The sequence below is a fragment of the Sebastes fasciatus genome, chromosome 12 (genome assembly GCF_043250625.1).
Source record: "Sebastes fasciatus isolate fSebFas1 chromosome 12, fSebFas1.pri, whole genome shotgun sequence".
NCBI classification, from domain to species: Eukaryota; Metazoa; Chordata; class Actinopteri; order Perciformes; family Sebastidae; genus Sebastes; species Sebastes fasciatus.
The window spans coordinates 34,204,165-34,229,397 of record NC_133806.1 but is presented as its reverse complement, the minus strand read 5'-3'; the positions used below and the strand labels follow the sequence as shown (position 1 = coordinate 34,229,397).

The following is a 25,233-nucleotide window of genomic DNA, read 5'->3' as shown; positions in this document are numbered from 1 at the left end:
TTTAACATGCTGTGTTATGTTTAAACAGTCCAACAGTGACAAGAATTCAGTGGCGAACGAGCAGTTGGTGGAGTACACATGAATATTGAAGTCACCGAGCAGGAGTGTAGATGGAGACATGGAGCAGACAGAGGTGAGAAGCTCAGACAGCTCAGACATGAAAGTAGTGGAGGCTTTAGGTTGGCGGTAGATGAGGACAACCTGGAGCTGTGTAGACCCAACCAGAGAGAAAGTGACACTCAAACGAGGTGACATTGGGTAGTGGGAGTTCTTTAACCAGGATGTCAGCTCGATGTATAACAGCCAGCCCGCCGCCACGACCCATGGAGCGAGGCTTCTGTATGTAGACATAGCCAGGGGGAGTGGCTTGATTAAGTGCCATGAAATACTGCTGATTTTGCCAAGTCTCAGTTAGGCAGAGAAAGTCGATTTTCCTGTCAGTGATGATATCATGGATGAGTAGTGATTTGTTGTTAAGTGAGCGAGCATTCTGCAGTATAAATGTTGCACTGTTGTTTGTGAATGCTGGGCAGGCGGTGTGGAGGGAATGACACTGTCAACACAAACCAGGGGCCTCAGATGATCAGGGTGCACACGTGTGGTTTGTTGTGATGACGTTGTAGCTGCGTGTTGGAGCGCCTGTCAGACAGTACGGAGGGAATACCATTATCTAAGTAGACAAACTTGCACCGGGAGGCTCTATGGACATAACGGGGGCGATGTAGGAGTCCGAGGGATTTAATGTTAGCGATGCAGTTTGGAGTGAAGTGACAGAAGAGGTCCAGGAGTAGCGTTGTTGAGTATTTGAAGAACACCATAGCTGCAACAGTGGAGCGCCGGCTAATTCCCGGAGCTGCAATCCGTGGAGGAGGCTCCCAGCCTCGGACCGCAGCAGCAAGCAATGTAGCCAGAACACAATGTGGATAGTCCTGGAGTCGTGGCATGGAGATGTCCAAATGTGAGAAGCGGATTGACGTTGGATAATCCACAGTATGTTGAAAGCGCCGATGGATCACTTGGTCGGCAGAGCTAACAACTGACCGGCGGCTAACAGCTGATCAGTGGAGAAGGTGAGCACACAGAGCCAAATGTGCACAATCTTCGAACAGTTAGCAACACCAGATAGTGAAGTGTAGAGACAACTTATAATGATAACTTATTCCTACATGCAGTGAATATAGGCACAGTTTTACACAAAAAGCGAAGTTTTGCTACGGGTATGAGAAGCGGCGACATACACGCCAGCGTCCTCTCAATCCGGAATCACTATCTCTCTCTCTCTCTCTCTCTCTCTCTCTCTCTCTCTCTCTATCTCTCTCTCTCTCTCTCTCTTACAGGTTTTGATATATGCGCCAAGTTTCGTGAGTGTTCGAGTATACCAAGGGAGACAAAAATGAGTTCAAAGGCTAAAAGTAATTAGGGGGCGCTGTAGAGCCGACGTGCCACGACCAAGCCCAGTTACACCACCAAATCCAAATAATCACCAGTCTGAACAAGGGTGCAAAGTTTCATGAGTTTTGGTGCATCCTAAAGTTCTCAAACATGTGTTCGTAAAATGAAAATGAACACGCAGAATCCAACATAGTTGACTTCCTTATAGGTGAAAGAATTTGGGGAAAAATTAATATGTTTTTGAAAATGAGATCAATGATTTCCACCAATCATCCCCTCTCTCTCCCCCCTTTCACAACTATCACTGTCACTGTGGAATAAAGGCAAAAACGCCAAAAAATAATCCTAAAAATAAATAAATAAATGCGACTCAGCAGCAGAAGAATAATAATCTTTACAAAAACAACAGGTTTCCTCAAACTTCTTACCAGTGACATCATTGGACCTCTGTAGGGTGACCAGATCCAGACAACCAAATGTGGGACAAAGAATATGTTTGTGTGGGACAATGTGGGACACGTTACCGAGGCTGAGAGGTAGTCTACAGTCTAATTTAAATAATAAACATGTCTATTCTGCCCCTTATCTCGTAACATCTCTATGTTTTAGTGCCTGAATGCATCCAGAGATCGGCACATCTCCTCTCTCTTTTCGAGCCACACGTTTCTTGTGAGACTCACATGAACTGTGTCTCTTCCTGTCGTATTCCCCCTCAGTGTGAAACTGAATAATAACTAATTTCACAAAACACTCTGAGAATCTCCTTCCAGCGGCTTCTAAATACTTCCAACAGTTGTTGTAGCTGCTCTTCCTTTCCTTTGTGCTAGTTTCCATCATGTTTCTCCTAAATCTGCAGAGCTCGGGACTTTGCTGTGACTCACCATCTTCTCCGTTGGGCTTTAGCGTAGCAAAGATGGTGGAACAATAACCTGAACTTGACCCACGTGTGCTCAGTTTGACAGCAAACACCGCGCCGTGATGATGACAGCCTTCCTGCTTTCTTCACAGCCAACAGGACAAAAGACAGATTTTTAAAAAGCGTCTGTCCTGCAACGGTTTGACTTTTGAAAACTAGAGCCGATGAAAATGTGGGACATCGTCTCTATATGTGGGATGTGGGACAAGGGATGAAAATGCTGTGCATTCCCTCGTAAAGTGGGACACCTGATCATCTACAGCTGATAGGGACGGCGGTGTCGCGGAAGCATAGCAGCACCCTCTGGTTCTCCCCAGGTAAACACTGTTAGCTCCGTCAGCACTGTTGCCGCTGTTTTCACTGTTAGCGCTGTTAGCACCGCTAGCTGCTAGCTGCGGCTCAGCCGTCACCATGTTGAGAGCTGTGTGGAGGCAATAGAAATGCTCCCTATCTCCCATTTAGCACCTTTAATGATAACATTGTAGATATCAAGGTCATTCTGGGACAAAGAGGGAGTCATATTCAATTCCTTGGGAAACAGAAAGAGGCTTTCTGGATTTATAATCTCAGAAGGATCGGAGGGGAATAAATGAAGATTTCAGCAGTAGATAGTTCTTTTATTTTGTAATTTTTATAGTTATTTAATAAAAGAGAGTTTAGTAGTTTCTCCCCTGTATTATAAGTGTTTAATGTTCTCTGAGATCTTAAAGTCTGTCCTTATTTTGGTAAAAAAAAAAAAAGATTATGTGGTAACCTTTACTGATTATGAAATATTTGTTGTACTTTTATGTCCAGTGTAATCGGTAACACCGGTGTTGTCACAAGTTTATCAACCGGAGGGAACATTTCCTCACTGTCACATCCCTACCAACGACCATTACAGGCATCGTAAGGTACCTTCGGTAGTGTAGAAAAAGAGTAGCGTCACTTTTTTAAAATATTGGCATGGACTTGGTACCGAAGTATCGGTTCTCGTGACATCCCTAGTCTACCAGTACAGTAACAACAGCACACTCTTGCTGTTAGTCAGTTAGTATTACAGTAAAGTTGTTGTTTCATATGAGCACCATGTCTGCCAGTAAAGCAACAACAGCACACTCTTCCAAATGACAGATCATAGACAGCATGAGTCGTGCCCCCTCGGCACCATGCTGCTGCAGGAGGAAATAATCAGTGCACTGTCTGTGAAGCTGATTTCCCCTGATGATGACTGACAGGTGTCTGTGCAGGAATCAGCCAGGATATTTTAGATGTGAGAGTGATTATGTGAATTCAGACGGGCAAATAGAGAGAATGAGCCTCGGCGTCCCATATCCCCTTCTGTGGAGCTGCTGTCATGTGTCAGTCTGTGGAAGGAAATGAATAAACGGAGAAGACGTAAGAGATGTAAAGGGTTATTTTTAGAATGAACAGACCACCATGGACTCATCCAGGGCATCATGCTCTGTGAATTACAATTTGACCCTGAAAATGTCTCTATAAATGTCCATTTTGTCTGTCCTTGGCTCTGAGTGATATGACTCAGTCTGTTCCCGGTTCATGAAAGCCTTTAGACGTCTCTCTCTAATCACCAGGGACGGTGTGTCTCTGTAGGATTAAGACTCCCATTCTGTGTAAGCTAATTCACATCAATGTGCACACTCTTTGACTCAGATACTATATATACAACGCAGTTTGTCTTCTCTCATAACACATCGATGATAGGGGGAGTAAAGATGAGGCAGGATTACACACAATGGCACTTTGGCAACTAAGAAAGAGCAGCCATCCCTATGCATGTATCTTATGTACGATTATGGCTATTTATAGCAACTCTTAGAGTTCATAACACATCCACCAGACCTGCGGACCATCATCGGTAGTAATATCTCATCATCATTATCACATTTCATAAAGGTAATACATGTGGATTTAGTGGTCATATTGAATAGTTTATAAACAGTTTTACTGTACAGGATAGAATGAAATAAAGGGATGTAACAGTGCTTTTCACTAGTAGGAGACATGGTTAAAGGACTAATAAATGAGGGTAGAGAAAACATTGATTGAATAAGTTTATGAATGTGCCTTTGACTGCTGATTGTTATATTATAGATACAGTATGTGGTAGAATGCAAAGCTACGGGTGTAAATAAATCAATAAAAAGTTAGTATAAATGTCCCAGTGAAATGTGTGTGTAAAGTGATGAACCAGCTGGAGTGCTCCTCATTATGAGAAGTGTTGAGAATGCATGGATAGCAGCTGTAAGCCAGAGGACTGGGACCAGCGAGAGGGAGGGAGGCAGGGTGAAACAGAGGGATGAGCTGCTGTGCTGTGCAGCGACGGAGACCTCTCGGCGGGGTTAACCACAAGGTAATTGAAAACTGGTCCGTACATGTGACCGCTGTTTACTCGGTTCACAGCCCATTTATCTGCAGGTTTAGCTGATATTACTGAAGAAGGGCTGACTGGGCTCTTTTTACACCTTAACACCTTTAGAGGTTGTGCTGCAGTGCACAAGTTTGAAGCCTCTTGACTGTGTGTCTGTTAGCCAGCAGACTGCATGCCATCAGTGTTCAGAACACAGCTATAACACTGGACTTAACCATTCAAATGCTAATAAACACTGAGGCTTCACAGCACAGTCTGCAGTAATCAGAGCTTCTCTGTGCTTTGTTTACATCGCCGGTCGGCCGCGCAGGCTTTTAGTGCATGTTCGTGCATGTGAGCGTGCCCAACTGGCTAGCTCACGGCCGCCGCTCTGCACTGTGTTCATATGTCGCAGGGTTGTAGCGCCCACCCTCCGGTTCCCCTCAGGTTAACACCGGTAGCTCCATTAGCACCGGTAGCTGCTAACCGCCAGCTCAGCTGTCGCCATGTGGAGAGCCATGTGGAGGCAAAAGAATTACTCCCAAACTCTCATTAAAAAAAACAAGTGTGTAGAATATAAGTTGTTGTAGCAGCAAAAAGTAACGTGGTTCAGTGGCATTAGACATACAGATTAGAAACTACATTTACAGGGTGCAATGTGTGTGGTTGCTGAGAGCAAGAAAGTCACTTTTTCCTTAAAGGTATAATATGTAACCGTCTGTTGGTGATTGTAAACACATCACATTCAAAGCTGGCCCCTCCTCGACAGCTCAATATGAGAGAGAGAGAGAGAGAGAGAGCATAAAACAGAAGGATGGAAGGGAAGTAGGACAAAAAAGAAAATAGAAGAAGGAATGAATAGAGGGGGGTGGGGGGGTAAGTCTGTAAGAGGTATAATTAATATGATGATTCCAAAGAAGATAAAATAAAAATAATGGGATCGGTGAATAGATTTTATTATTTATTATATAGTAGGCATTAAAGCAGTAGTTCCCAACCTGTGACTCCTACAAGGGGCCAATATGATGATGATCATTTCCTGATAGTCTCCTGGAATGAACTATGTCATTTAGCACTAACCAAAGGGACAATTGGAATTTCCGAAAAGCAAAATGTTCAACATCAAACAAGTAAATGGTCATTAATTAATGTTCCTCAAAGTCAGTCTTTCAATACTTCCTGAGTTCCCTACTCTGAACGTGGCTCTCAGCCCTCAGCCCACTGGTTCATACCAAAGACATACATCTCACAAATATACAGTTTCCTTTGTTGTGAAGTGGCTCAGTAATCTCTTAGAACATCTGGTCTCTGTAGTTTTTATCAAACATTACCCAAAAAAGGAGAAATAGTGCCTTTGTTTGGGACTATTTTCAGTGGCGGATTACTCCATATTTGGTGCTCTAGTGAGTATTGTTGTCAGCAGGACGGTGTGTGTGGGGTTGAGTCAGAATAAAGTCCAGTGTGTGTGTTCATGGTGATGAAGGAACATGTCAGCCAGTGACACAGTGAGGCTCATTGATGTGTTTTTAACAACAATGGAGCTCTATGGCTCAAAGGAAGAAGAGATATCAGACTGTGACACACACACAGTACTTGTTAGGAGATACATTCACTGATGGTTGATGAGAAGATCATTCAGATAGAGGAGAAGATAGAAGAAGATAGATATACTGTAGAATATGATTAGCCAGTTTAAACATGTTAGCTTAGACTGTATAGCAGGTATGGGGAAAGGGAGCACTAAGTCACTCTTTTAAGAATAACAAGCTCGTAGTAGAGACTGGTTTAACCTGAACTAATGCTGCATCTGCTGCCGAGGCTACAGAGGATTGTGTCTCTCTACGTTGGTTCACCATGTAGAACCGCTCTCTCTGCCACTAATCGCATGGAAACGTGAAAGGATGGAAACAGAAGTAGCATGTTTGTCTTAGTCTTTGTGTGAGAATGTGTAAAGAGCTCCTCGTCCACCCTCCTACCGAGGGTGCTGGGTGCCAGCAGCACGCCTGGCAGACCTCCCCCCACGCCCCTCCTTCATCTCTCCCTGTCTCATTATTACCACACCTGACAGACTGCTATAATTGATTGTGCTGAAGGAATTACGCCGACTGCTTGTGATGCACGAGGTGCTTAAGTTCATGTCTTCAGACACATTAATATGGAAATCCCTGTAAACTAAATGATATTTGTCCCCCTTTTTATGTAAATGTTTTAGAACCAAGCCAGTTATCACTTTGATGTTTTACTTGGAAGAGCTTTGGTTTGAACTACATTTTCTTGGCCGGGTGTACTGCTACCAATTATGTTCTGCATTCAAGATAAAGTCCCTCTAACCTTTATTACAAAGGCCTTTAATGTTGCTCTGTTGTGGGGCTTCTTCTGCCTGGTTTGGTATTTAAGGAGCATTTGTGCTCAGCTTACATAAGGCATGCCTTTTATAGTGAGGTGCTTGACTATGATTTTATTAATGCCCACAAAATGGCCATAACTGCCCTTTTTATAGGGTTGTTAATGACCGACGTACAGTATCAGGGTGTCGAAACACACTCTTGTCCATATTATCTGTATTCTTCCAAATCAGATCAAGTCAATTTTATTTGTGTAGCCCAAAATCACAAATTAGCCTCAGTGGTCTTTATAATCTGTCCAGGATAGGACACCCTCTGTCCTCTACAGTGAGACCCTCTCACAGTGTTCAGTGGGAGTTATAAGGCACTAGGGATGTCACGAGAACCGATACTTCGGTACCAAATCGATGCCAAAACTCTAAAAACGTGACGGTACTCATTTTCTACAGTACCAACGGTACCGTACGATGCCTGCAGGGTCCGAAATGAACCCCCGCCAAGCGCCAAATATGACTGCTTCTGTCCTCTGCTCTTTGTGTCGGAGTTTGACACACACAACAGCGCCATGCAGCAGCGAGATCCAGAGATGCAGAGATCCTCTATATTCGGGAAGATGATTCACTCGTGGGGGAGAAAACTGAACTGAACAAACTGAATTTCTATCTTTTGTTGCTTATTGCTAAATCTCTGAAAAGTGGTGTTTTTTTTTATTATTGAACTCTGGACTCTGTATTTCCGGTGAATGTTATTGGGACTTGCATTTGATTATCTTACACTTAACTCCCCAGATCCACTTAGTTTGAACCAATCCAACAGCATCCAATCAGGTTTCAGGAGAAAACCATGAAGAACTAACGTTCTGTTACTGAGCACCAGTTGGATCCAGTTACTCTGCTGTTAAAATCACGTTACATCTAGCTTGTTTAGGACTCGACATCTGAGTTGGGACTTGAGTCACAGACTTGAGACTTACTTGTGATTTGTAAAACAATGACTTGGTTCCACCTCTGGTAGCCTATAGCCAGTGAAATGTCACCATGTCAGTGAATTTAAACTACTGCTTGTAATCTGAGGATAGATATAGACACATGTACACATTACATGGGATTTATTAGTTTTTTACCGTGGTATGGAATTTGGTATCGAGAATCGTGGAAATTCACTGGTATTGGTATCGACTAGTAGATTTCTGGTACCGTGACATCCCTATACGGCACTGCCCAGCCCAAGACACACCTTCTTTAAGGCACACAAACTAATCATGTTTGGATGTAAACAATAGATTAAATGAGCATTGCATTGAGCATTTAGTAAAGCTCAAAGTGATGACCCAACAGAGACTCTGCAGTTCCCTTTAGCTCCACAGACATGTTGAGCCTCTTTTAGTCTGTTATTTTGGTTTTCCAGCCTGACTCAGGTCTCATTTACAGGCAGCTGTTTTCAGTGAATAAGCTCTGATAAACCCTGGATGTGTAACTAACGTTCTAAAGTGTGTTTTCAGCTTGTTCATGCAGCTGTAGGATACACTACCTGTTCTGTCATAGTCTCAGTTTACTGCTAATGTCTTTAAACTGGGCACAGTTCACAGCAGCGGGGGTACTCACATCCCTTAGTATCAGCAGTAGGATCATGAACAGACCCTGTCCGTGGTATATAATTATTACTGATGCATTAACATATAAGCAGCATTTTAATGTTTTTTGCTGGTCGAGGTGGAGCACATTTTTACAATGTCATATATTTTTGTACAACAATGGATCATATTTTATTATATTAAATATATATTATTGTTTTCGTTAGATTAGAATGAGCCGTTTGTATCTCCATAGGGAGCGGGTCCTCTTCATGGAGTCCTCCATGTTACACCTCCATGTTTCTGCAGTTATTCTTTGATTTTTGGGTTACTGGATAATAAATGTACTAAATAATTCCTGACAATGACAAATATATTTGACTGCAAGACGTCTCCGATTACATACATGCTGAAAATCAAACATTTCTACTGGATTCATTTAGAGATTTTACAAAGTAAAAGTCCCTAGAAGTGGATGATTCAATATTTTCCCTTCATGGTCTAGTGTTAAAAAAGTTAACAATCACAATAAATCAGAATATAGAATTGCAATACTTAAAAATCACAATACATATCGAAACAGCACCCAAGTGTGGTGATAGTATCTGATCAGGAGATAGGTGTACTGTATGTAGAGGCAGTAATCAGCTGTGAGTGTGTCGGTATCTGACCTGCTATAAAGGTTCAAAGTATCCAGCATCATCAGGTGTGCATGCACATCCACTGACGATTACTACTCCTGCTTTTCTGTGGTTTGATGTGAGCATTTCTCTGTAGCTTTGTGAACTATGGATGTCAGTGTGAAGCCACAGAGGACTTCACAGGTCACCACAGTGTCTCATTTTAATATTGTGACCTATTCATTTTGTTTTATTCAGCTCATTACCCGTTCTCCCTGGGGTCATTATAAATTCAGCTGTTATGTTTCTATAACATGTTGTGATGTCACAAACTTAAGTGAGACGTGGATTCTTCATCTCTCGTACAGAGAATCAGTTCAGCTCATAGTTGCATCCAGTGAAAGGCGCTGTAGAGGAAGCAGAGACTGCAGACTGTTTGACTCTCTGGAGGTGAACATGATGCACATCTGCAGTGTGGAGGTTGAGCGGTGGAGGTGTGAGTGTGTAGTGCAGGCCCGGTCCGCTGGCAGGGATTGGTTGGGTCTTATCTTGATGGGATGGTTTGACAGGTACTGCATCACATTAAAGGCCTTACCAATCTTCCCTGTCATATCCAGCAGGAGGATCACAGATAGGGCAACCCCCACCCCCCCACCACCTCCTAGTTTTCCTTCCTCTCACCCACGTTGATACACAACATATTGGATTTTCTTCAGGTTTCAAAGACACAATAAAGACATAGAGTACATGAACAAGACCATTTACTTTGTCTCATAAGTCAAAGACAAAGACCCCGACGCCTCCACCAAGCAGGTACAGTATGTTAACAGTGGCTCAGAGGGCAGGAGTCCTTCCCCTCTCCTGGAAGACGTTGTTGGTTGCTTAACAGCAAAGATAATGAGTGAATTAAATACTGCTGAGGACATTAAAAAGGGTGTTTAGTCAGCGGCGCGATGGAGGGGTTTTAAAGCACGTGGGGACGGACTGTTGGTCCAGTGACAGGTTGACGATGTCAGTCAGGACCTCAGTCAGCTGCCCAGCACAGGCCCCGAGCATGCCGCGCAGGACGCCATCAGAGTGTGAGGGACTGGCGGTCTGCAGGTGGCGCAGCCTTCATGGCCTCCTCCTGGTTATCCCTGTCCCATGTGAGCTTACAGCAGCCAGAGTTGAGTGGCAGCTGGCATGATGGGAAACCTTCTGTCATACGTGTGATGGCACCAACATACGGGTGCTGAAGCTAATTTAGATTATATTTGACTTTTTAATATTAGTAGTGGATTACCACAGACTCTAATACAATACATATAATGTACTAATACATCAAAAAAACAACAGAAGTTTTCGATTGTCTCTTCAGTTATGGATAGTCAATTTGATCGTCAGCACCAGTACACATGTAATCCAGGACATCTACAGTATAATGTCCATGATTGTGTGTCTTAGTGGTGGTGTGTAATGAACAGTGTCAGTGCAGGTATTTTACTAAATGTAACTTGACCTACAGGTCACTTCATCAAGGTCATTTGAGTACTGCCTGGATGAATGCATACATAGGATAGAGTTTGGTGACACTGTGTTGTTGTCTGGTGGTTAGGTGGAATCCACCCAGAGTATGATCAGGATCCTGGGACTGTCAGCCACCCTGCCCAACTATCTGGACGTGGCTGCCTTCCTGCATGTCAACCCCTATATCGGCCTCTTCTACTTCGACAGCCGCTTCAGACCCGTGCCGCTTGGACAGACCTTTGTTGGCATCAAATCCACGAACAAGGTAAACAAACAAAGATGATGTGAATGTATATACTAACCTGTAGGACCGTATGATTAGTGCAGTTGAGTTCTTCAAGGTGATCCATGCATACAACATACAGTATGTGTAACAGCTGCAGAACTCAAACTTATGAGACGTCTCCACAACCAACTATCAACAGAAGAGCCTGACTGCTACTACACAGACCTTATTTAGAACACACAACAACCACAAATCACCACATCATTGTTGAGCCTCTGTTTAGTGCAACATGCACAATGTGGTGTTACATCATGGTAGAATGGCCACTTTGGAACCTTTATTGAGCTGATAACATGAAGATATTCAGGTTCTGGTGTCACAAGGCAAAGCTTCTAGCTGCTATGGACAAGTATGAACTCTCAACTCTCAAACAGGACTTTGGTGATATATATTTACATGTCTGCTTGTATTACTGTTGACGTCATCACTTGTATTCCCTACAGAATGTTACAAGTCAACCACCATTGGTCAATCAAAAAGGGAGTGTCAGTGTTAGTAAAAGTAGAGGTTTGGTTTAGTTTTTAATGTAAGACCAGAGCATGCACAGTATGTAGGTTACAATCCATTAGTTCTTCTTATTAGAGTTGAGACGTCGCCTGTAACCACTTCAGTTAGATGGTTTATTGTGATTGTATTTCCTGTTCAGATCCAGCAGCTCCATGACATGGAGGAGGTCTGTTACAACAAAGTTCTGGAGCAGGTTAAAGGCGGTCATCAGGTAAGGCCTCGTCTGAATGTTGGAACCCTAAAGAAAGAATATTATAGCAGAATATTCACTAAATGTCACAATGCTATGCTAAAATAGGATTAGAGAGGTTTATGTTATCAACAAAGCTGCTAATTTCTAGCCGACAACTGTGGACTTTGTCAGCTGAACTGATGCTTGTAGGTAGGGCTGTCACAAATTAGAAATTATAGTCGACGATTAATTGCCATTTCTTTTTCTGTTCATTTTATAGCACACATCTAAACGATGCCATCATTGGCAAAGGAGTGTTAATTAATCCTCAGATTACAGATCACATGTTTCACATCTGTCTCCACTGCACAGATTCCTTTTAAATAGCTTGTTCTAAAACTGTTGTGTAGGTCGACCTGATGTAACGAAAACGTGGTTCAAAACATTTCATTGATTGAGAAGGACGTTTGATTTTATCTCCAGAAGATAATATGCAATGGGGAAATGAGTGTTAACCTTGGGTTGACACAGGTTTCTTACGCCACACAGGTCACACTGACTTGTCTTATAGATTTATTAATCCACTTTCCCTCATACAGAAATAAATTTGGTGGAAACCAAAAATATTTTTGACAGAAAAGGCTTCCATTCATCTCTGTATATTCCAAACGTGCACAACACAGTCAGAAAACCGTGCAGCTCCCCTCTGAGCCTGCAGCGACTCGGCAGTCGGTCCTGAAGGGACACGCCTGTATTTCTCTATTTATTTTGCATTAAAGATAACAAACAATTAAAGTATAATTGTATAATAATTGTATAGGGCTGTACCGAGTAGTTTGACGCTTCATTCATAACGTTGAGCATGTCTGTTGGTTCTGTTTGAAGCCGGTATTTCTGCCCAGTTGCAGATAAAGATTAGGCTCCATTAATCAGTGTTTCCCCTGTATTCACTCTGCAGCGCCGCACGCCATCATTAATGTGTCTCACTGAGAGACGGCGCAGAGCAGAGGAGAGACAGGTGGAGTGAAGATAACGTTGTCGGTACCGGTTACAAACCGGCTCGGTAGTGAATATTAGGCTATACTCTCTGTAGAATCACATCCCAGTGGTGGCTGTGTAGGATTGTTTCCGGCTGGTGTGGTGCAGATGCCTCCAGTAACTCCAGGGCGTTGTCAAGTCCAAATTTATTGAAAAAAGAGATATGAAATCATTTCTAAAATTCCCTACATGTTTTTATATAACAAAATATTTTGCTTCAGTCCGTACTTGTCGGCATTTAGCCTTCCAAAAACAACATTTTCACTGCGGTCGAAAAACAGTTTTCTCTCCCGCTAGCCGCACACAAAGGGAGGCACTGACGAGTTCTATTCATTAAGAATCCCCTCTAAACGGAGCACAATGTCAGACTGAATGAAGAAGTGAAAAATGAAGGAATTCTGTAGGTCCTTGTCCTATTGTCCTGTAGACCTGTGTTCCTTATGTTACCCTGACATTGGGCTCGCATGTTTTTGAGTTGAAATGTGCCTGTGGCGTACAGACTCAATCTATTAGTGCAATAAATGAGAGCGGATTATCTGGACTACAGTCGTATCCCCTGAACAGTTCCCCGTTCCCTCTAAATGACTTTATCTCCCTGATTCAATCTGCTCAGTGAAACCTGCATCTCCAGCCTTTCTACGGACTGTGACCTTCCTTTATTAATAAGGTGGTGGTTTGAATTTCCTTTATGCATTTCCTTCATACGTCTTTATGCTTTTACTGTAAAATGTTCGGACTCCAACAACTTAAAGGGACAGTTTGTAAGAATCAGAAATGTCTTGTCAACAGCGACACCTGTGGCCGTTAAGTCAACGAAAGTCAGCGCCCGGTTGCTCGCACTTGTGTTCGCTCTACATAGACATGAAGGAGCATCGCTCAACACAGTGAGGAGACACACGTCAGCTAAAAGCACAATATCACTCTATATTTCAGCTGCTTGGCAGTAATGTTAGCTGACCAGACGAAGGTCTCTCTATGAATCAATGCTGATCCTAGTGTTGGCTTTTCCCGCCTCAGCCTCCCGACCGTGGCCGGAGGGAACAGGGGAGACGCCGGAGTTTTGGTCGGAGACGATAACCTTTCTCTCTGCGGAGCCCCGTCACTTCACAAGACACGGGAAACCTCTGTTGGTCTGGAGGAGCTGCAGCAGTTATTTCTGCACTAACGTCCACTGTACATTCACTAGATATTCTCAGAGCTACTAACTCTTCTGCAGTGTGGAGTGCGCGTGCATGCACGTGAGAGCGGAGCGAGCTGAGCGAGTGAGAACGAGCGGTATGTGAGTGAAGGCAGGCAGAGGAGCAGAGTACAGCAGAGACTCCGGTCCTGGAGACCAAAGCTACGGTCTCCCCCGCGTCCTCCGACCGCGGCCAACACTGTTTAACAGACGGGCTTCCCTAGATACAACCAAGAGGTTTGTGTTGGAGTCTCGTCTGAACAGCGTAGCCACACGCGAGCGCGCATGGGACACCGACCCGCAATGATTTATATGTGTAAGAAGTTACAAACAGTCCCTTTAAAGAGGCACACAGTTTACTTTAATACAACTCTTTCCCTTGAAAACATTTCTTTGAACTTTTTCATGGATAGGACCTCCTGCAGTAAATCTTATTTTGTGAACCGTTTGTATTGAACATCTGCTATCTAAAGTGTCTGAATCCTTATCTCCCCCAGTGTTACCCTCCCCTTCCATCCCCCTTCCTCCCCTCTCTCTGCTCCCTCTCTGCAGCCTCAGAAGGCCTGTTGGGAGGAGGAGAGTTGTGAATTCAGACTTTACCGTTTAGCTCCCATCTGCTACAGGAGTTGAACTCCCTATTGACCACGGTTGTTATCCTGTCTGCATCAGTTTATTGCTAGTGTTCACACACACATACACACAACCTTTTTCTAGTTTTTTTTTCCTTCTCTCTTGCCTATTATCTCCCTCAGAGACACACTTAAAATGAGTGCTGCTGTAGCCCTTGAGAACTTGTAAACCAGCTTAATTCTCCTGCACCACTGACAACTTTCAGTCCCCCTGGTTGAAACTATACAACGGTCCAGTCCAGCCTGTGAGGCCACAGCTCAGCTGGGGAGGCCCTTTCTTTTTTCCGATTATTAAATTGTCAAGAAGTGGCTGTGACATATATTATTTTCATCTGGGAGGATCTGATGGATGAAATTTCCTTTATGATTTTCCTACCCCCCTCCTGGTGGAAAGCATGCTGCCAGAAAGAAGTTTAATAAGCTGAGAAGCCGGCGGTTACTGCCGGCAACGCTTCACACAGCTCAGTGGTGCTGATAAAACACCTTCAATAAATAACATTTGCTGCAGTGGTCTCTTCGGACCCACTGTGTTTGGAGCACACACACAGCTGGCTGCTGCATGTGTGTGTAGTCATGCAATAGTGTTTGGTCTAATAATAGATGTCCATACCAAAAAGTTATAAAAAATACTAGGGCTGTCAGAGTAAACCTGATAATAACATGTTAACGCAAATGTGTTGTAACGCCACTAATTTCTTTAACATATTAACACAACTTGTGATTTTGAGGTTGTAGCGGCTCAGTTTTAAAGCTATAGTGAAGATCCTGGTATCATATGAAACTATAAAACCTGATGAATCCATCGGTACCAACCATGTCATGACGTGTAAATAACGCTCTAAACTTACGCTAAATTTTGGTGAGTAAAAATTGTCATGTCTATTTTCAAAGGGGTCCCTTGACCTCTGACCTCCAGATCAGTGAATGTAAATGGGTTCTATGAGTACCCACGAGTCTCCCCTTTACAGACATGCCCATGTGATTTATGATAATCACATGCAGTTTGGGGCAAGTCATATTCAAGTCAGCACACTGACACACTGACAGCTGTTGTTGCCTGTTGGGCTGCAGTTTGACATGTTATGATTGGAGCATATTTTTGATGTTAAATGCAGTACATGTGAGGGTTTCTGGACAATATCTGTCATTGTTTTGTGTTGTTAATTGATTTGTAATAATAAAATATAAACATACATTTGCATAAAGCAGCATATTTGCCCACTCCCATGTTGATAAGAATATTAAATACTTGACAAATCTCTCTATAAGGTACATTTAGAACAGATACAAAAAATATGTGATTCATCCCGATTAAATATTGTAATGGATTGACGGCCCTAGAAAATACCTAAAAAAACAATGTCCACAGGGTCTTTCCTGGCTATTTACAGGTAATTACACCATAGGTGGGGCTTTTTTATCATTCCACTTATTTTGTCAGTTTACACGATGGGTTCATATCAAATATTCCATCATTTTCTCCTTACACCATTTTCTGTATTTTCAATATATATTTTAAATGTCTATATAATGTCTGGATATTAAATATGAATCTGCAATTTCCTTTAGTGGTCCCCGTAGTAGTGACTAGTTTAGTCAATATTTGAGGACTATCAACACCTTGCTGTGAAGCCTCCCGAGGATGTAATAGGAGACTCTTCATGCCGACTGATTACTACTACTACTATTACTACTCACTCAGTGACCCCCTTTACACCTTCCATTAAAATGCATTTTGGGTGATCTGATAGCCATCGGATAGTGCTTGACGTTTGCGGGCCGTCTCCCCCTAAAGGGCGTTGTTTTCAGGCTGATGTGTCCATGAAATACGCACCACCTCTCTTCTCTTCTGCCCGGCTGCTAGCCTGTGTGTAGTGCAGCCTCCGGAGGCTTCCTCTCAGCCCTTTCAGAGCGATCGGATCTCAGTGTGGACACATATTAATACCAGGTGTAAATCTAATCAGGTTAAATCATATCTAGATACAATCTGGATACGAGACGCATTTTATTGCCAGGTGTGAAGGGTCAGGAAGTCAGGGACAGACTTTATACAGCAGGTCTCTGCAGCCCAGCCAATGAGCTCACAGTATGTACAGTAGAGTATATTAAAGGAAAGGCTCACTGGATTGGTCTAACTCAGACTGCTGAAGCTTCATATCAGCTTCACATGACATTTGAATATATTTCTTTACAGAAGGAGGTCTGTGGATTCTGTCTACCACAGGGGTGCCCAATACGTCGATCGCGATCTACCGGTCGATCGCGAAGGTAGATCGCATGACATTAAAAAAAAAAATTTTTTTTTTTTTTTTTTTTTTTTTAAATAAATGAACATCAGCCTATCATCCATCCTCACTATGAAATTTGTCACTTGATTGACATACAGGGCAGCCAGTCTGACATCTGATCTTTTCTGACACATGGGTCACCACGCATGCGCAAACAAGCGCGCCAAGTGCGGCAAAACTCTAGCAAGCTACCGAGTTGCCTAGTTAGCCTCCAATTTATTTCTTCTAAACTTAAGAAAGGGTATAAAAATGAGTGGGGGAGCTGGACCAAGTAAGAAGCCAAAAACCTACCACTTCCATACGGACTGGGAGGAGGACTTTTTTTTCACAATGTCATATTCGAAGTGCGTTTGCCTCATCTGCCAGTCTACCATTGCTATTCCGAAGAAGGGAAATGTGGAGCGGCATTTTCGGACTGTTCACAAAAACTACAACACTGACTTCCCTCCGAAAAGCGAGCTGAGAAAGAGAAAGGTGAAGGAACTAAAATCCCAGTTGTCCGGACAGCAGTCATTTTTCTCACAGCTGACCACAAAAGCGAAGGCTGCCACCGAAGCATCATTCCGGGTGAGTCACTTCATCGTTAAGAACAAGAAGTCCTTCCAAGACGGAGAGATGGTAAAAGAGGCATTCGTTGCAGCAGCTGACTCGTTGTTCCGAGATTTTAAAAACAAACCAGAAATATTATCTTCAATCAAAGCTCTCCAGCTATCAAGAAGTACAGTTACACGGCGCAGTGAAGCCATGGCCGAGGATTTGACCCAGCAACTTTGGAAGGATATCGTGGACTGCGAGTGTTTCTCACTGCAATTGGACGAGTCTACAGACGTGAGTGACACAGCCCAGTTGTGCATTTTTATTCGGATGGTGTTTCCCGATATGACTGCAAAAGAGGAGCTGTTAACAGTACTGCCCATGAAAGAACACACGCGAGGAGAGGATATTTTTCAGTCTTTCAAAAACTTTATCGAGAAAACCCAGCTCCCAGTGTGGAAATTGGTGTCCATCACCACGGACGGAGCGCCCGCGATGGTTGGCCGCTCAAATGGATTTATTGCCAAGTGCAGGGAGGACGATGCTTTCCCAGACTTCCTCAATTACCACTGCATAATATATAAGCGTTATGCGCAAAAATGCTCAACATGAAAGAGATAATGGATGTGGCAATGAAGATCGCCTGTTCTATTCGTGCCAGATCTCTTCAAAGACGGCTATTCCGTGCGCATCTGGAGAAGGCTGACTTCGACCACTCTGAGTTGTTGCTACACACTGACGTGAGATGGCTTAGTAGAGGGAAATTCCTGCAAAGATTTCGAGAGCTCTGTCCGGAGATTAAGGAGTTTTTCCGTGTAGCTAAACATGCAGAATACAACCAACTAAATGACGATCAGTGGCTGCTAGACTTAGCATTTTTAACCGATCTGACCAACATGTTAAATGACCTGAATGTAGAGCTGCAAGGAAAAGACAAAATCGTAATCGATATGATCAGCTCAGTTAATGCTTTCAAACGGAAAATGCAACATCTGTCCTCAAAGATGCAGCGCCATGATTTGGCAAACTTCCAGAACCTCGCGTCAGAGCTGGAGACGCAAGGCAAGGCGTGTGTGCAACTTGACAGTGCACGCTACACAGAGCAGATTGAGAACTGTCTGTCAGAGTTTGACAGACGCTTTCAAGACTTTGTTTTACTGGAGCCAGTCGCTACATTCATGTGCTACCCTTTTCGGGAAGATGCTGAGGTTAATTCACTCGCATCAAAAATTGCAACACTGTTTCACCTGAACTCATCTGGAGTGGAGGATGAGATTTTGACACTACAAACTGACATTCAGCTTAAGTCCAGGGCTCATGGACAGTTCTGGAACTTACTCACAGAGGAAAAGTACCCCAACATGAGGAAATGTGCTACCTCCATGACTGCATTATTCGGCTCCACTTATTTATGCGAGTCAGCCTTTTCCCACATGAAGATTATTAAGTCCAAATACCGTTCCACCTTGACTGATGATCATTTGGAAGTGTGCTTGAGGCTGGCTATCAGCAGCTACTGTCCGGACTATGCATCCCTAGCTGATTCCATTCAGTGCAAGTCATCAGAGTAAGGTAATGACAAAAAATGTACAGAGTTATATTGTACAATATGGGTTCATGCAGTTATGCAAGGTACACCAACATATATTGTACATATAAAGAATACTCAATATATTTATAAATAAATATATGTTTTGCATTTTTATAGTAGGTAGATCATTTTGACTTGGTCATTTTATAAGTAGCTCGCATGCTGAAAAAGTGTGGGCACCCCTGGTCTACCATCACTTCCATTAGAGGCATGTTAGGAAGGAAACTCTCTACTATATGGGCTTCTGACTGTTGTTTTAACATAGACTTAAACACGTGTGAATGGACCTACTACATCTATAAATATAGATGTGGTGAGCATAAAAGTGTCCATATAGAGACGCATCACCAATGAAAGGAGAAACCATAACTGATGCTGATGTTTCCATACAGATCACTGAACGGTTGGAGGTGTATGAAAATACCATCATCAACTATCTTTTGAAAGAATGCTGATCATCCCTCCAGTAGAGTTCCACACACTCAAAGAGTCTATGACGAGGAGAGCTGAAGCTGTTCTATAGAACAACATCTTAAGATACTTTGTGTTGGGTTTTAATTTGAATCTGTCACCCATCTGTATGTCTGGGTGACTGGTTTAATAATACAAGTTCCAACAGCACCAGCACAAAGGCAGACTAAACTAAGGGAGGAGCTCTCCTCCACCGTCTGACATTTTAGACCAGATAGATGATCACAGCACCAGCTGAATTTCTCTGTGGGATTATGTTGAATGCATGTTAGGAACCTCTTCACCTTGTATCTCTGTGTGCCTCAGGTGATGGTGTTTGTCCACGCTCGCAATGCCACAGTGAGGACGGCCATGGGGCTGATCGAGATGGCAAAGAACCATGGAGAAATATGCTTCTTTCAACCAGACCAGGGATCGGACTACGGCCAGTGTGAGAAACAGGTAGAATCTTTGTTTAATCCCTTTACAAGCAGAAAAGTTATCAATATATATTAACGGTGTTTAGCAAGATTGTTCTCCTGTACTCATCTAGAAAAGTAGATGAATTCCTTATTCTATCGGTGATATTTAGACAGTCTTCATAGTAGGCTTGTATATGATTATATATGATATGAACACAGTTAGCGCTGTCAGGGTATCAGATGACATATTTTGGACTTCCCAAATAGTAATTTAGCATGTTCAAAGCCTGGAAGATAAATGCCGGGGCAAATGATACCAGAGGTTGTGGTGTGTGTGATGCTGGCTGCCAACTGTTTTTCATTTTTCAAGACAAAAATATGCAGAAAACTAAATTACACAAACAAAAAAGTGAACTGGGTCAAAAACAGCAACCAAAACATAACCTTGAGGTTAAAACACAAAAGGCTCGGTCACACCACTCTTTATACAGTGATAATCGGTTTATTTCAATGGAATTGCTCTGTCAAGTAAATCTGTGCAATTTACTCAATGGAGCTGTAACTTTAGTGAACTGTGACACACAAATTTGTGCAGCTGCGTTAGCAAACCGCCCAGGCAGCGCTGACCTGAAGCTGTCATGGCGACATTTGAAAACGCTGCTGACCCCGTTTTAGTTTTAGAACTCCGGGGTTGCCTTTTAGTCTGGACGGACAGAAACAGAGACCTTTGAACACGACGACGCAGACGCCCACGTTCTCTTCTTGATTGGGTCTCATCAGTCATGACACATCCTTCCCTGATTCGTCACGCCCCATCACATGAACCTTTTCCAGAAGAAAACAAACGACATCAACCTCGACCACCGGCGGTTAATTCAACATGTATAAGGAGTTACAGGCGTTGCTGACCTTGTTGTCTCTGCAGTTAAATTCTGCATTTTATAAAGCTACTACTAAGAAAGCTATTATTGGAGCGCTTAGCATCAACTCTGTGTCCAGCACTGCTTCCTGTTTACACCGGCACACACATGCCCAGTGTACGTGAATGGTCATGTGATATGCGTTTTCAGGCGTGGTAGTATGGACGGAGATTTATTCTAAAACAGCCCTAAAACGCTCATCTGGACAGAGATGGTCGTAGATGGCCGTAGATCGACGTAGATGGTCGTAGATGGACGGAGATGGTCGTAGATCAACGTAGATGGTCGTAGATGGTCGTAGACGGTCGTAGATCGACATAGACGGTCGTAGATGGTCGTAGATGGTCGTAGATGGACGGAGATGGTCGTAGATCAACGTAGATGGTCGTAGATCGACGTAGACGGTCGTAGATGGTCGTAGACGGTCGTAGATGGTCGTAGATGGTTGTAGATTGACGGAGATGGTCGTAGATGGTCATAGATGGTCGTAGTTGGTCGTAGATGGTCGTAGATGGATGGAGATGGTCGTAGATGATCGTAGATTGACGTATATGGACGGAGATGATGGTAGATTGACTTAGATGGTCGGAGATGGTCGTAGATGGTCGGAGATGGACGGAGATGGACATAGATGGACGGAGATGGTCGTAGATCGACGTAGATGGTCGTAGATCGACGTAGACGGTCGTAGATGGTCGTAGACGGTCGTAGATGGTCGTAGATGGTTGTAGATTGACGGAGATGGTCGTAGATGGTCGTAGTTGGTCGTAGATGGTCGTAGATGGATGGAGATGGTCGTAGATGATCGTAGATTGACGTATATGGACGGAGATGATGGTAGATTGACGTAGATGGTCTTAGATGGTCGTAGATGGACGGAGATGGACGGAGATGGTCGTAGATGGTCGGAGATGGACAGAGATGGACGGAGATGGACATAGATGGACGGAGATGGTCGTAGATTGACGTAGACGGACGGAGATGGTCGTAGATAGTCTTAGATGGACGGAGATGGTCGTAGATAGTCTTAGATGGACGGAGATGGACGTATTAGTGTAGATGTAGCCTTACATTACTGTCCTGTTGGGGTAAAAAGTGCTCCACAAGAAGGCATGGCGTATAGCCAGAGACACACTAAACTGAATCTCTTGAATAAACTTGAACTTCTTGTCTGGTTAGAGACATACTGTAGCTAGCTTGCTTGGTGTGGTTGGCTACTGCAGGCGTGTTTACAGCTGGCTAGTGTTTTAGTGGTTAGCTTGCCATCTACAGAAGTTTGTCAACTAGCCCCAAAAGTAGTCACTAATGAGCATGCGGTTCAGTTCAGCTCAGCTCGTTACACATTAGAACGGTTATTTCTGCGTTTCCATTAGCAAAAGTTGTGGATGATACCAATAGAACCACTCCATTCTTGGTACCACTTCGGTCGAGGTTCCAAGTGAGCTGAGCCGATACTAGAAGGTGGAGTTAAAACACTGCAGACCATTGATTGGTCGGAGGGAATCGTCACACAGGACATCCTGCACAAACCGGACATTTTAAATAGCCAAGCCACCGTTAATAGCAACCACAATTTTTAATTCACTCGACCCAGATCTTAAAAAATGGCAATTCGCAAAACTACACCGTACACTACGCCTTACTATTGACAAAGTGACGATCCTCTGTTTGGTGGCCGTTGACGATGATGTCACAGCAGTTTCACGTGTCGCTGATACGTCGATGAACTGAGAATCCCGTCTCCACTGAGGGTACTATCTGCAGTGGAAACACAGCTAGAGAAAAGGACCTGTTACCAAAACTGAGCCAAGCAGAGCCGTACCGTCCAGCCACACATATTTTGGAAGGATGTGCATGTAAATCTCGCTGTGCTGCTTTTTGGAATTTTGGAATTTGTCCGTTCCGTCCCCCATACGATGTGACACACCAACAAAACCAGAGGAAGACAGCAGCAGAATTTAACATAAAGCCAACAAACAATGATTGATTTTCATTTGTTTAAACTTGTATTTATTCAGACACTAACCTGCTCCACATGTTTACACTGAGAGTCACACAGTATCTGGTTGTGGAAACTGAACTAGCGAAGCCAAAAAGAACAGATATGACGACAGAAAAGAGAGCAGTGGATCCTCTGATTCACACACAGCTCATCGTTACTGTCACTCCGTACACACAGTTGTGGTGCTACAGTATATTGTATGTGTGGGCAGGCATGAAAGCAGGAAACTGATTGTGTGTGTGCGTGTAATTAATGGTCTCTGTGCTGTGAGAGTACACAGAGGTGGAGCTGTATTCTCCCTCAGAGGATGGTCAGTCAGACTCCAACTCCCATATTTAAATGTGCTGCAGCAGAAGGCAGAGTGATAAATTTAGTAACCTTTTCCTTCGTTCCCCGGGGCTGAGCTAAGATTGATGCGCCTCTAATCTCTCCTCTATTTAAATGGGATATGTATACAAATCAGATCACTTTTCATGCTTTCTAAAAGTGGAAATAGAGACATGAGATTACGTTGGGGGACTAAAAATGGTACGTTGTGGCCTGGTTAGTCTTTGAAACAGCACTTTAAAAGCAGTATCTGTACATGAATGAATCTTGTTGCATATGCACTAACTGTACATTACTTCACTCCTATAGCCCATCTGCCTGTGTCCCAACATAATGAGTATTATCCACTCCATTAGCCCGTCGGTGAGTGTTTGGGTCTGGAGGAGGCATCGGGCTGATTCCACTCTAAGCCCACACAGAGATAATGCACTGCTTATTTGCACTCTGGAAATTGCCCCACATTAATATTTATAGGTGTTTTTTAATCTCCAATATGCATATGCAGTGAAATAAAGCACCTCTAAGGTCAGTCATATAATTTAGCATTTATTTATCCAGCTTTGAAAGTCAGAAGTGATTCCACGATATTCTCTCTCTCCTAATGTTATTTAATTGGCTTAATCTCAGGGGGTTGGAGAGGCTGTCAATCAAGCTTAGATATCTTAATGCACCCACTCTAATCAATTCTTGTTAAATACAGTTTTTGGTGAGCCAACGATTATAACGTGCTGTTGAGTAAAATAATGAAAACGCTCAGAAAGTGCTCTCGAAAAGGGCATTTCATGCAACAGTCCTACAGTCCTGCCTTTTGATCATAATATGGACACTATATTGATTTATTGATTGATTTATTGCTATTAAAAAGGTGTGTTCTAAAGAAAACTGTGTGTGTGTGACAGGGGAACAGTGCCTCTGATTCTGTGATTGTCATTTACAATTAACATGAGAAAATCCAGGGAAGGCTGTGTTGTTGAGTGTTGCTGGTGATCAGTCAGATGTGCTGAAGGTCAGCACAAACCCAGAGTTTGTCCCGTGAGCCTGATTTACATTTAATCAACTCTGTGGGACAGAACTAACACTGTTAGGAGAAATGTACACTTATTATGGACTGTTATAACAATATCTTTTTTATATCTTTTTATTATAATATCTTTATTTGATATGTATATAGGGCCTGTTCATTTAAAACAGCCTGTTGCCGAACATCGGCAACTAATTACTAATTACCTATTTGAAGGAAACATAATGCCACCCGGATTTTGTTTTTAAAAACATGATAAGGAAATTCTGTTCAAATTCCAGTGTAATGAAAGTAAGACGACATTTACAGTAATTGTAGTGTGATTACTTTGTAGTACCACATTACAGTACACTGTGGGGGGGGCTAATAGTGTTGGCAGTTAGGGGTGCGTGATGAATTCCACATTTACATGTCTGTTGTTTGCCTTGTGGTTGACAGCTTACATGCTTGATGATGTAAAGATTTAAATTACCAACAAAAAAAATAAAGATCTCATAAAAGTAACCCTAGCAAATACAGCTGCAACGAACTACTATTTACATTATTGATTCTGACAAATATTTTCTTGATTAATTGTTAATTAATAAATGATCAGAGAATGGGGAAAGATATCAATCACAATGTCTTAAATCCTAAGGTGATGTCTTCTGAATGTTTCCCAACCAACAGTCGCCTAAAGGTATTCAGTCCACTGTCACCTGAGACCTAAAGGTATTCAGTCCACTATCACCTCAGACCTAAAGATATTCAGTCCACTATCACCTGAGACCTAAAGGTATTCAGTCCACTATCACCTGAGACCTAAAGATATTCAGTCCACTATCACCTCAGACCTAAAGGTATTCAGTCCACTATCACCTGAGACCTAAAGGTATTCAGTCCACTATCACCTCAGACCTAAAGGTATTCAGTCCACTATCACCTGAGACCTAAAGATATTCAGTCCACTATCACCTGAGACCTAAAGGTATTCAGTCCACTGTCACCTGAGACCTAAAGATATTCAGTCCACTATCACCTGAGACCTAAAGGTATTCAGTCCACTATCACCTGAGACCTAAAGATATTCAGTCCACTATCACCTCAGACCTAAAGATATTCAGTCCTCTATCACCTCAGACCTAAAGGTATTCAGTCCTCTATCACCTCAGACCTAAAGGTATTCAG

At 43.0% G+C, this 25,233-nt stretch overlaps 1 protein-coding gene across 1 annotated transcript in view; it reads left to right on the top strand.

Moving 5' to 3' along the window:
- ascc3 (activating signal cointegrator 1 complex subunit 3) overlaps positions 1 to 25,233 on the top strand; it is a 220,671-nt gene that overhangs the window by 102,334 nt on the left and 93,104 nt on the right. Inside the window, exons 14-16 of the mRNA XM_074654885.1 lie at positions 10,791 to 10,967; positions 11,635 to 11,706; positions 19,702 to 19,836. Coding sequence (XP_074510986.1) covers positions 10,791 to 10,967; positions 11,635 to 11,706; positions 19,702 to 19,836 — 384 coding nt within the window. The remainder of the gene's footprint in view (positions 1 to 10,790; positions 10,968 to 11,634; positions 11,707 to 19,701; positions 19,837 to 25,233) is intronic.